Source organism: Planococcus citri, chromosome 1, assembly GCF_950023065.1.
Source record: "Planococcus citri chromosome 1, ihPlaCitr1.1, whole genome shotgun sequence".
Lineage (NCBI taxonomy): Eukaryota > Metazoa > Arthropoda > Insecta > Hemiptera > Pseudococcidae > Planococcus > Planococcus citri.
The window spans coordinates 29,170,011-29,183,939 of record NC_088677.1 but is presented as its reverse complement, the minus strand read 5'-3'; the positions used below and the strand labels follow the sequence as shown (position 1 = coordinate 29,183,939).

Genomic DNA, 13,929 nt, shown 5'->3' with positions numbered 1-13,929 from the left:
ACTGTTTTTAAAATAAACTATAAGAAATTTAGACTTAAGGTGAAAAATTTAATAAACGCAGCGCAATTACTTAATGCTAAGTATAGAAGTAAGTGCATGAATTGATTTTTTGCGGGAAACTCTATTTTTAAATTAGGTAATTAATAAGGTTTAAGGAAATGGAGTTTGCTTCCCTCAAGTGTCAAGTATATTTGTCATCGCTGGTGAGTCACATTTTACATAACATTATTAGTACATATTATTATCAACGTTCAATTTTTTCCTCTTTTTATTACGTCGGGGGGTTACAATAATAGAAGCTTTAATATTATAATATAAGTATTAATTTTCTGTAAAAATATAAACTGATTAGGACACCAAAAAATACAGATTGTCATGGTGTTTCTTAGTTTATTTTAGTCGTATTTTTTATATTTACTTTATGGCTGTTTTGAAGATAATTTAATGTACCTATCGGTGTACTGTTTACTACATATTAAATATTACTCATACATTTTGCAGAAAATTGCATTGTATTGTAAATATTTTTAAATTATTAAAAATATTTTGATTTAAAATAACAAATAAATATGAAATTTATAAATAATCAGGGAGCAACGAAGGCACTTTCCAGTGGAGGGGGGAAGGGTTCCAACTGAGAATGTCCAAAACTCTGAACTAAGAGACCAAAGATGGATCTACCGATTAGTGTCTACGGTTGAAATAGTACATACCTACTATCTCCAACATTCGACACCCTATAGAAAGTCCCACCTTCAAGAAGAAATCCAACAAAAATTTGGAACACTCGAGCCACGTATCACAAGTGTAACTTGACAATTCAATATAATAATTCACTTACTCGGATGACAACTGCAAATCAATACAACACGTACAACTTTTACCCTGCAAAATACGCATTTCACATTGTATTTCTCATACAGCCAAGGGCAGCAGACTTTGGAAAATTAAAAATTACCCTCAAATTTACGAGGTAAAAAAAAGATACCTGTAATGTTTTATTTGGATTTACACTAATGAACAAGTGTAAATTGCACTTGTAATTTTCATTTTCACCTTAACTCGAGCGGATTGATGAAAAATCACAAACAACGCAATTTGTTACTCTGGTAATTAGGATGAACGTAATTTTCACCCGGATAATGGAGATAAAGAGATACCTTACGTTTTACTAGAAAAAATATAAAAAGTTATAAACTCGAAATAGCTGTTACACATACGAGTATGATCCGTTTCGCGACAGCTATTTTTTTGTTAGAAAATTCTAAGTCTGTTTCAAGAACGTATTAGACATCGCAATTTGATAGTTGCTTATATAGTATCTATAATTTCACCTACGAGAAAATAACATTTACAAGCGGAAATGGCATCGTACATGTACGTTTGTACGGCAATTTTTGGACTATTAAACTTCTGTGCGATGTTATCCAGTGTAGCAACAAATGTGCTGACATTAGCGGAGTTTAAAAATCATCAGTGGTAAATTTTTTGACTATTTACACTTACAATTCCTAGTAAATACCTCACCAACATAAATTGACTAAGTCCCTGCTCATACACTCAGGGCTCGTATTCAATTTTTTTCAAAAAAAAAAGTAACTTCGGTAACAAAAAAAAAGTTTTTTTGACAACAAAGTCAGACTTTCGGACAATTTTAGGAAAAAACAAGAGAGCTGTTAAATTTTTGCGTTTTTTCATTCCCTGAACGTCGTTTTGATTTGATGTACTCACACTGTACAGCCTACGATTATATGTAAAAGCAAATTTTCACTATAAAATTTGAATTGGAGTAGTTATTTTAACCTGCTGTAAAGATTGATCTTTCGATATTGACGATTTTTTGAACCGGTTCTTTTTTCAAAAAGAGTAAAGTACATAATTAAATTTCATTTCAAATCCTGAGGGATTAGATCTCGTTTGACACAGGGTGTCCACAAATGTTTGGAAATGATTTTTCCTGACTTTTCCAGATTCTCCAGACCAATTTGTTCAATTTTTCCGGACCCTTGAAAAATGAATTACACATGCGATCAAGGGGGGGGGGGTCAATTTTTTTTGAACATCATGAGCCCCAAATACCGTTAATAGATCTACAGTTGTGCCCTTTTTTTTCCAAAGGGCAAAAGCTTTGGAAAATTTACAATTTGAAAAATAAAACGACTTCATAAAGAAATAGTTTTTTTTTAATGTCAACATTTTTCAAATTTGATCAATAATTTTTTGAAATTCCAAGGCTCATGGTACTCATTTTTTCCGAAAAAGGTGACTTTAGTAACCTAAAAAGCTCGAAAAAGTAACCGAAAAAGCGACAAAACGTAGACAATAAAGATTGCAGAAAAAAATAACCAAAAAAATCAGAACTTTTCGTTTTTAATCAAAATCTAAAAAATGAAACTCGATAGAAACTTGTTCAATTTTATCAAAAAGTGAGGCATTTTGGCAATTACTGCCAAAACAGTCCTTTTCCCAATTTTTGCCGAAAAAGTTGGAACTACAAACATTTTGCAACTTTCCGATTTAAGGCTATTCTCTACCCGCAATGAAAACGTTCGAAATATGAAGCCGATTTGTTCGTTATTTTCATCGTTCGTTCATAAGATTGCGTGTAATCGAGTGAACGAATTTAGTCGTACTTATGTCCCGCGACCCGCTCCCATCTAAACTTCAGACGGGGATTTCTCCGTGAATTTTCAAAATTCTTTCAATTTTTTTTCACCAATGCTAATACTTTATCATTGAAAGCGAGGGTATGTAGCCATATTTTCTAATTTAGCTTTTCCAACGGAGATCTGAGCATCAGTACTCCATTCAATTCCCAATGACAACCACAAAATGACATAAATCAAAAATATCTCGACATACCCTCGCTTTTGAATGTTTTCTGAATAAAATAAATCAAACCCCACGAAAATCCGTCCAATAGTTTTCCCACAATCCCCGGCCAAAGTTCATAGTTTTCATCAAAATTTTACTGATAACAGAAGGGTAGAGAATAGCCTTAAAAAAAAACCAACGACATTTTTGGGCCAAAAATTGAGAATTTTCACGATTTCTGGCAATAAATACGAGACTTTTGACAATTATTTCAGTAAAAGAAAAGATTTTTTGGCAATTTCTGGCGAAAAAACGACACATTAGAACTATCATTGGAAAAGAGTGAGAGTTTTCGGATACAAAAAAACAACTTAATTTTTATCAACTTTTCGCAAAAAAAGAGAAAAAAATTCCTGACAATTTAGGCTAAAAGCGAGACTTTTTGCTATTTTTGATAGAAAACGAGTTTTTAGCAAAAAAGCGAAACATTTTAGGAAATTTTCGAAAAAGCGAGATTATCTAATGATAACTCATAAGTCGACAAAATGCAAGACTTCAACAACTTTTGCAAAAAAGTAAGATGTTTCGAAATATTGGCAATTTTTGACAAAAGAGACCTGCAGCGAGAGTAAATTTTTTCACTATAAGAAATGGAAAAATCTGTTTGAAGTAACCGTTCACAAAATTCCCAGACTTTTGAGTAAAAAATGCTGTAAATTTCAAGATTCCCGGACTTTACCCTGACTTTTCCAGACCGACGAAATTCTCCGACTTGTCCAGGTTTTCCAGTCTCGTGGACACCCTGCATAATTAGGTACTCGCACTATACACATTGATCAGAAAATTTTCAGCAAAATTACCCACCTTTTTATAGTTGATTTCAAGGCATTTTTTTTTTGAACCCGATAAAAATTCAATTTCACAATTATTTCAGTGCTGGTATATGCAGTAGTCGAGGATATGCGAAACAATTAGACAATGTTTGCCTCGGATTGACGGCTGGCGTGCCCGAGCTGTATCGATACTCTGATGATTACATAACGAAACATGCCAAATGTGAAAAAAAAAAGGGTACAACTGAAGGATGATAGACAAATGACAAATTCGTACATATATAAGGTAGGAATGTGCTACTTAGGCAGCGGAGATGTTAAATGCATAACAATAGGTCTATCAGTGAATGCGATTTTAGTTTTCACTTATGCTAATGATGTTTGCCAAAATCCACAACAAATGCTCGATCAGTTAAAAACACCAGAACCCGAAGGAGGACTATTCAGTTCAATTTTCAATTTTTTCGCACGATTATGTGGATCATAGATATGGATATTTAACTGGATCTGTCGTTTATATTCTAAATATACAGAGAAAAGTGAAGCTAAAATTTTAGTCCATGATAAATCACATTTCTTGGAAGGTCAAGGATTTTTTGCTTCGCCAGTTTCCGATCCTGATTATACAAATATTCTTATCTACAAATTATTAATAGCATAATTCATAAAATTAAATATGTATTTCTAAAGTACATAAGGTATGCTTATTTATGTAGAATGTTGATCGTTGGTCTTTCTATACTACACCTAATAGGCAGATTAATAAAGTATTCGATATTATGCAGAAGACCTGTGTTAATTTTGATACATAAAAAAGACATGCTGAAAAATTTCAAGACTTTTTCAACTGAATTGTTCTTGATCTGCAAGTCAAACGTCATGATTTCAAGGATATAAAATACACACACTGAACACAACGGTGCTTTCACTGCTCCCTGTGAACATGAAAATTTATGATTTTCTTCCTAATTTTTTCAGCATATTATTTCTTCTGCTTACATACGATTCAATTTCAAGATCCAAAATTCTAATATTAACATAGTAACGAGATGGTTATACAATAGTGAACATTAGTTGAAAGATGAACTATGCAGTAGGCGTCAAAGATGTGGTGAAATACGAACCAAAAAAAACCATTAAGGAATTTGGAAATGTTTTAATTGTTCATGTGATTTCATATGACCATATTGGTAATGATGTTATTATTACGTCGGGGGTTTTCAATATAGAAGCTTTAATATTTTAATTATGTATTTCTGTAAAAATATAAACTGATGATAACTTGATAAGACACCAAAAAATACAGATCGTCATGGTGTTTCTTAGTTTATTTTATGTTTCATTTTTTATATTTATTTTATGACTGTTTTGAAGATAATGTACCTATTAAATATACAATTTACAAAAAATTGCATTGTAATGTAAAATATTTTTGAATCATTAAAAATATTTTGATTTAAAATAACAAAGAAATATGAAATTTATAAATAATCAAGGAGTAACGAAGGTACTTTCCCATGAAGGGGAGAGGCACTCCAACTGAGAAAGTCCGAAACTCCGAACTAATAGACCAAAGATGGATCTACCAATTAGTGTCTACAATTGAGATACATATTACATATCTCCAACATTCGATACCCTATAGAAAGTCCCACCTTCAAGAAAAATTCCAACAAAAATTTGGAAGTGTTTTTACTTTTTAGCAAGATTCAAGTGACTGGTGCAAATATTAGGCTATAGAAGTAAGTAAACTGATTTTTGGTGGAAAACTCAATTTTTAATCAATTAGCAGGGTTTAAGGAAACGGATCATGCTTTTCTCAAATACATTATCGAGCCAAAGACAACAGACTTCGGAAAATTGAAAATTACCCTTAAATTAACTAGGTACCTATTACATAAGATATGCACGACTGCACGTATGCATAATGTTTTACTTGGATTTTCACTAATGAACAAGTGTAAATTTCACCTTGTAATTTTCTTTTTCAATTATCTACTCGAGAAAATCAGTTTGAGAGCCAGATGGATAACGCATAAATTTTCAAAACGACGTAATTTTTTACTCCGATAATTAGGATGAATGTAATTACCACTCGGATAACAGAGATACAGAGGTACGGTACGTTTCGCTAGAAAAAATATAAAAGTGGTAAATTCGAATTACTTACTTACCTACCTACTACCTATACATAAGAGTATGATCTGTTTCGCGTATGTTCAATCAATACTTACACAGCTAATTTTTGGTTTAAAAAATTCCAAGACAGTTTCAAGAACGTATTAGACATCGCACTTTGATAGTTGCTTGTACGAGTATAATTTCACCTACGAGAAAATAACGTTTACGAGCGGAAATGGCATCGTACATTCACGCTTGTACAGCAATTTTTGAACTATTAAACTTCTGTGTGATGTTATCCAGTGTAGCACCAATTTGCTGACAGTGAGGGAGTTTGAAAATCATCAGTGGTAAATTTTTTTCACTATTTACTCTTAATTTCTTTCTAAAATAAAAGTATAAAAGCAATCAAAAATGATGAATAATGAGAGCAAAACATTATGTGTACTCGTAGAAATACCAAATGCAGAGAAAAAAATCATACGAAAAAAGCAACAACATTTTCAATTAAAAATTGAAAAAAAAAATTACCGAAACAAAGAACATTCTAATATTCACTTATACCTAAAAATTAAACTCGATCAAGACTTTGACAATTTCAGCAAAAAAAACAATGCTTCTTTGATGATTTTTGACAACAAAGCCCCAGACTTTCGGACAATTTCAGGAGAAAACAAGAGAGCTGTAAATTTTTTGCGGTTTTTCATTCCCTGAACGTCGTTTTGGTTTGATGTATGTACAGCTTACGATTATAAAAGCAAATTTTTACTATACAGGGTGTCCACAAAAATTTATTGACTACCTTTTCACTACCTTTCAAAAAAATCATCACTTTCAAAAATATTAACACCCCCCCTCCCAAACATCGAGGTTTTTCCCTTCTTTTTTCCAAGGTGTCTGCAATAAAATTTCAAATTAAATAAATCAAGACTTGAAGCAGGACGTTTTCTGAATTTTTGGAATTTTTTCAAGAGGGGAAGGAGGCTGGGCGAGACAAAATTTTACACTCAGATTTTTCGCTTTCTCAACGTTTTTTTTTCAAGCAAACGGATGTCGAAAATATAATTTTGTTGTCATTTTATTTTTACCTCAAGGTGCTCTTTATTTCATAAGAAAAGTGGTATGTACTTGACAGTTTTGAACCGGTTCTTTTCTCAAACAGAGAAAAGTAATTAAATTTCATTTAAGATCCTGAGGGATCAGATCTCGCTAGACATGATAACTTGCACTCTGCACATTGATCAGAAAATTACTCACTTATCATAGATATAGTTAATTTTAAGGAATTTTTTTTAAACCCGATAAAAATTCAATTTCACTATTATTTTAGTGCTAGTATATGCAGCATTCGAGTATATGAGAACCAATTAAAGAATGTTTGCCTCCAATTGAAGACAGAAGCGTTCGTGCGGTATCGTTACACTGACGATTACATAACGAAAAATGCCAAATGTGAAAAAAAACTGGTACAACTTAAGGATGAGAGACAAATTACAAATTCGTACACATATAAGGTAGGAATGTGCTACTTGAGTAGTGGAACTGTCCTATGCATTACAACAGGTCTATCACCGAATGAGATTTTATTTTTCAATTATGCCGATGGTGTTTGCCAAAATCCAAAACAAATGCCAAATCAGTTACAAACACCAGAACCCGAACGAGGAGGAATAATAAGCTCTTTATTGAATTTTTTCAAAAGATTATGCGGATAATAAGGTATGGATATTTAACTGGATCGGCCATTTACATTCTAAATGTACCTACAGAGAAAAGTGAAGCCAAAATTTTAGCTCCACATTTCTCGGGAGGTCAAGGATTTTTTGCTTCACCAGTTTCCGATCCTGATTATATTCTTATCTACAATAGCATAATTCATAAAATTAAATAATATGTATCACCTAGGTAGATCAATAAAGGATTCGATATCACGCAGAAGATCTGTGTTCATTTTGATACATAGAAAAGACATGCTAAAAATTTTTTAAGACTTTTTCAACTGAATTGTTCTGGATCTGCAAGTCAAACGTCACGATTTCAAAGGACAGAAAATACACACACTAAACACAACTGTGCTTTCACTGCTCCCTGTGAACATGAAAATTTATGATTTTCTCCCTAATTTTTTCAGCATATTATTTCTTCTGCTTACATATGTACGATTCAATTTCAAGATCCAAAATTCTCCCTCACTTAAAATGGTTAATCATACAGAGTGTTCTATTCGTATGTATTTTTTAGTGAATGGTGAAAAAATTAGTCAATGAAAGTTCAACTTTTTAAAATAATGTTCGTAACATAAACTTGAATTTTTTTTTACAAAACAATAATTTTTCAAAATTTTTCCAATTCAAATTTTGAAATTTGGATTGACATGCTCTTTCAGTCAGCCAATCTCATATGATTTGATTTCTTTCTCTTAAAATTCACTAATAATACGATTCCACCTGTACCACGATGAGGAAAATTCAAATTAGAAAAAAATACGCAAGGTCCACATCACTAATCAGTAGGAAACCAGCCGTAAAACGTACACAGAACACGGAACAATGAAGACCAGCTCGTTATAATTAATCTTGCCATAATGCTTCATCATTTCCACGACAAGAACAGACGACATGTCACCACATCTTTAACCTCACACCTACACCGAACAAACGTCATGTACGAATCGTGCCACGTGAACACGAAAAATCGTTACCAAAAGCCAGGCATATATTAAAATATTTACGTGAAATTACTCTCTCGGGATCTAACGAGGTGGCCGGACCGGACGCGGACATTCGACCAGGCATGAGGCATGGCAGGCAGCTGTTACCCCAAACCTCAACTTATTCAGGGGGAAGATGGTTCTACATGGGCTTTTAAATTGCGCGAAATCTTTTCCACATACATGGCTATACCGTACGATAAACGTGAAATTTTATTAACTATCGTATACGCATTAATCCGTATTGTACAGTTTTTGATTTGGCACAGCGGCAGCGGTGCAGGAGGCAGAGAATACGGTATGAGATTAGCAAGGGCAAGGCACACGTCTGATATCGGCAATTAATAATAATTAAAGTCGGCTTATTTGATAGGTGAATACGGCCCAGCAATATATCTTTCGTTTAGCGAATTTCCAGCTTCTTCCAGTGTACCAGGGTTGGAAAACTTTAAAAGGGGTTTCGAGCATCGTGACAGAATCAAGCATCTATTTCATTTATCTTTATCCAAGATGCCGCCACTCGCACTCTATTTACCGAGCCCTCTCGACATAATCTTTATTTTTGGTCGACGCGTAGGTCTATCGCGTCGTCGTGGGAGAAATACGCTAAATTAATGTACATTTTACACAGTCGACGAGATTTTATATAACCGATATTTATTATCGATAGCATAACCGATGGGTCGTGAGAAGGTTGATAAATGCTGAACCAACGAATAAAGAAAAATTGTATATTTTACACGTCAATTTTATATACGTAATCTACCCAGCACTACCCACTTCTTTCTGTATACGTACGTATATACTCGTAATAATACTTACACGACCGTACCATAACGTAATTTAACGTGATTTACGTGGCGTATTTTTTTAATCGTATTTTAGCCAAAATCAGCAATTTTTTTCTCTCGTGTAAAATATTGGAAAATTAAATAATTCACTTTACTATGTTGCAGATCACACAGAAAAGTTGCGAGCTTCATAGTCATTTCAAAGTGAACAACGAATGTTCGCTTCTTTCTTACCTACGTTATTTTCACTTGAACTGGCTCTTACAACAGTACGCAACAATAGTGTTGCAAATAAAAAAAAATCGAAAAGTTATTTTGCAGAAGCAAAACAAGAGCACATAATAATTTCTCTATTTTGCACAAAAATTTCGATGGGATTTTCAGCGGAAATCACTTTTTCAGGGCAGAAAAATCGACAAAAATTGAGTCATTATTGAACGAAAATTCATTATGAATTCTCATCAATTGTTGATCTCACTGTTGACAAACAATAATAATTATTCACGAAATATTTCTTCAAAAATAACCCAATCAGTCAATTGGGAACGAGTGAATCGATCGCTGATCAAATATTTCAAAAAAATGATGATGTCTAAATTAAAAATTGACGTCAATTCGTTCAAAAACAATATGAAAAACTGACTTACTGATTACGACATATCATGGTCACATATTCTATGTACAATTCTGATTTCTACAATTTCAACTCACCTGAAACAAAAGAAAAATACATAATAATGAGGATCAGTTCATCAATATTATGCATTATTTCCGTCATTCAACCAATCAACCGGATCAACCCATTTCAATTCGAGGCTGAAAATTCAACCAAAAATGGAGATAATAGTTTCATTTCTGAGGAAAGCTTTAGATCATGCATGTTTTTTTTATTATTTTTTTTTTCATCAGACAACTCAATCATGGATTCAACTTAATGAATTGGGCTGACTCACATTACTTGGAGAACCAAGAGAGGTTTTTTTAAAAAGGGGATCACTGTAAAAAGTTCTAACATAATGCCTCTGGCAGTATTGAAATTCCAAAACAATAATAACAAATTCCATCCTATTTGATTTTGTTACATAATAATTTTTCAATTTCAGTGTCTCTAATATACAGTATGACACAGAAGTAGTGCCCGGTGGCTTTTATTTTTAAGTGGAAAGAGCTAGAGAGATGAATGAAGCGGCGTTGAGTAGGGAAAAATAAGGGCTTTCAAAAGCTACCTTGAAAATTTCAGGCCCACGCACAGGGTGTCCACAAATTGAAAAACCGGTTTGGTCAAAAAATTCAAACTGGTTTTTATTGGCGCAATGTATTCTACACACTGAGGCAACAAAAACGTGATATGAATTTTTTGAAACCGGTTCGTTAATTTGCAACCAGTTAACAAAAAATACCCAAAAATTGTAGTTGGAGAAAAAAGTTTGCAACAAAAGTTGTAGAGCGTGAAAAATTACACAATTCTGTCTAATCACATTTTGAAACCGGTTCATTGGTTCGCATTTAGCAACCAGTTTTTGACAATCACCTAAAAATTGAAGATACAGAAAAATGCTTGAAACAATAGTTGTAGAGCGTGAAAAATTGAACCATTTTCACTGATCGGATTTTGAAACCGGTTCCTTAATTTGCAACCAGTTATCAAAATTACCTAAAAATTGGAGATCGAGAAAAAAGCTTGAAACAAAAGTTGTGGAGCTCGAAAAATTATACAATTCTGTCAAATCGCATTTTGAAACCGGTTCGTTGGTTCGCATTCAGCAAGCAGTTTTTTACAATCACCTAAAAATTGAAGATACAGAAAAATTCTTGAAACAAAAGTTGTAGAGCGTGAATAATCGAACCATTTTCGCTGATCAGATTTTGAAACCAGTTCATTAAGTCGCAGCAAGCCATCAAAAGTTACCTGATTGTAAGTTGATTGGCCATTTTCAAAATCCGGTCAGCAAAGATGGTTCAATTTTTCACGCTCTTCAACTTTTATTTCAAGCATTTTTCTCTGTCTTCAATTTTTAGGTGATTGTCAAAAACTGGTTGCTAAATGCGAACTAATGAACCGGTTTCAAAATGTGATTAGACAGAATTGTGTAATTTTTCGAGCTCTACAACTTTTGTTTCAAGCTTTTTTCTCGATTTCCAATTTTTAGGTAATTTTGATAACTGGTTGCAAATTAATGAACCGGTTTCAAAATCTGTTCACTGAAAATGGTTCGATTTTTCACGCTCTACAACTTTTGTTTCAAGCATTTTTCTGTATCTTCAATTTTTAGGTGATTGTCAAAAACTGGTTGCTAAATGCGAACCAATGAACCGGTTTCAAAATGTGATTAGACAGAATTGTGTAATTTTTCACGCTCTACAACTTTTGTTTCAAACTTTTTTCTCCAACTACAATTTTTGGGTATTTTTTGTTAACTGGTTGCAAATTAATGAACCGGTTTCAAAAAATTCATATCACGTTTTTGTCGCCTCAGTGTGTAGAATACATTGCGCCAATAAAAACCAGTTTGAATTTTTTGACCAAACCGGTTTTTCAATTTGTGGACACCCTGTGCGTGGGCCTGAAATTTTCAAGGTAGCTTTTGAAAGCCCTTATTTTTCCCTACTCAACGCCGCTTCATTCATCTCTCTAGCTCTTTCCACTTAGAAATAAAAGCCACCGGGCACTACTTCTGTGTCATACTGTATAATACATATAAGGAGGCCAACATTATTTGGTGGACTGAGGAAAAAAGGGGGGTTTGAAAAAGAACGCGCTAGAGAGGATCGTCACCATTCGAATAAAACTTCCAAAAAAATATCTACAATTATTGAAAACAACTGAAAAAATATCCAAAATGAAAAAAAGGACCCAAAACAAAAAGTTACTCACAATGGCAGCCAGCCTACTGTGAAGTACCTACCTACGTAGGTATAGAAATAGATCCAGGTAAGTACCAACCAACCATTCTCCAACGGACCAACTCCCTGCAAAGTAGGTATCAGTAACTTTTTGTTTTGGGAGCTTTTTTTTTCATTTCGGAAATATTTTTCAGTCGTTTTCAGTTGTAGAAATTTCCATTAACTTGAGTCTCTTTGCTCAAGATAATTTCTAGTAGATCTTTGCAACGAGTTATTAATATTCGTTTCTTACGAACAAATGTTTGTAAAAAATGGAAAAATAGCTCAGATTATCCCTATCTCATGTTCCATTTATTCGTCCATAAATTGAGAAGACTTCAGTCCCATACATGCCGATAATACATTAATATAAAAAATATTCAATTCATTTTTTTTATATATTATAATAATAATAAAATTTATATAATTTTTAATTAAATATTAAATTATTAAATATTTGTACATTTGTGAGAATGACGCTTTTTATTCCGCCATCAACCTGTTTATAAATAAGATGATCACCATCGAGAAAATCACTTTAGATACAGACAACACAGATATAAAAAAAGCTGCGCTAGTTGACGACACAAACACTCCTCAACCATGCAACATGGCCCTTGGCCCTCAGTCCCGATTAGGTCCAACTTGAAAATACTTATTTTACCTGTAAACCGAGATCGTACTGAACAGAGATGTGTTTGTTTATTATTTTCGTTCACAGAGCCTGGATTCATTGATGACCCTATTGAAGCGTTTGAAGCCATATTGAAAGTGACAGAGAGTTACGGAATTGACCTGAAAGACAAGGTGGAGCATTACCTCAATCAACTTCAGGTAGAGAATATGTTGATTGAAGAGAGACTCTGTACTCGCCGACATAATGCAGCTCGCCCGAGGAGAAATCGGAGATAAGCCGAGAAAAACCAAGATGATGGGATTGTCGAAGATTATTTTTCCAGTCCAGATGATAAAGATGATCTGAAAGTGATGATGATGATGCGAGAAATTAAAGACCCAGACGAATTTGTTACGAGTAGCAAAATGACAAATTTTCTGGAAACTTTAACAATATCAGTAGCAAAGCTTTCCAGTCTCATTTTCAGAAGAAGACACAGAACTCCTGGAGTACCACCATTTCAACTTCTCAACGACACTAAAGATTTGTTCCAGAAATGGTGGGAAAAAGTGAATCGTAATAATGATGATATCGGAATAGCGTACAACGCTCGTCTATTTTTAGTAATTATGTGTGTGTGTTTGTAATAAATCATTTTTTTCAATATTTCAAGTGGATTTTTGCGCGTACTTGCGCAACACGTGGCTACCGAGTTAGTACCTTCAAAAATACAGTGCACTAAAAGTTGAATATTAGCATTAACATACTTTACGTAGGTATAATACTTGTATATTTTGTCTTTATTTCAGAACGCAATGAGTTAAGTTGTTGGTTGCGTGAAGTACGTACTAATAATAATGTGGAGATTTTCCACCGATTAAGCGCTGTTCGGTTGGGAGTCCATTTTCTTAGGTACCTAATAAAAACTACCAAAATAATAATGATGATAATGCTAGTCGTTTTCAACATTTAATAAGACTTCAAGTATACGAGTATGATATTTTAGAAGTATTTGTATCCGTTTTTTCCTTTGAATTTTAATCATTTTTAAAACGAATCAATTTTTTTCATTTTAAAAATGATTAAAATTTCAAAAAAAGTATACAAATACTTCAACACGCAGCAGGCTGTGTATTTTTTAAAATAATTATTATAAACTTA

The 13,929-nt window shown here is 33.1% G+C and overlaps 1 protein-coding gene across 7 annotated transcripts in view; it reads right to left on the bottom strand.

Annotated features, from left to right (window-relative positions):
* Positions 1 to 13,929, bottom strand: part of LOC135831225 (uncharacterized) — a 373,616-nt gene that overhangs the window by 119,415 nt on the left and 240,272 nt on the right. Inside the window, exon 1 of one of the 7 annotated variants that reach the window (XM_065343561.1) lies at positions 9,917 to 9,969. The exons of the other annotated variants lie outside the window; for them this stretch is intronic. Within the exon in view, the coding sequence (XP_065199633.1) occupies positions 9,917 to 9,933 (17 nt within the window). The 5' untranslated portion in view covers positions 9,934 to 9,969. Of the gene's footprint in view, positions 1 to 9,916; positions 9,970 to 13,929 lie in introns of those variants that run through there. 7 annotated transcript variants of the gene reach the window in all.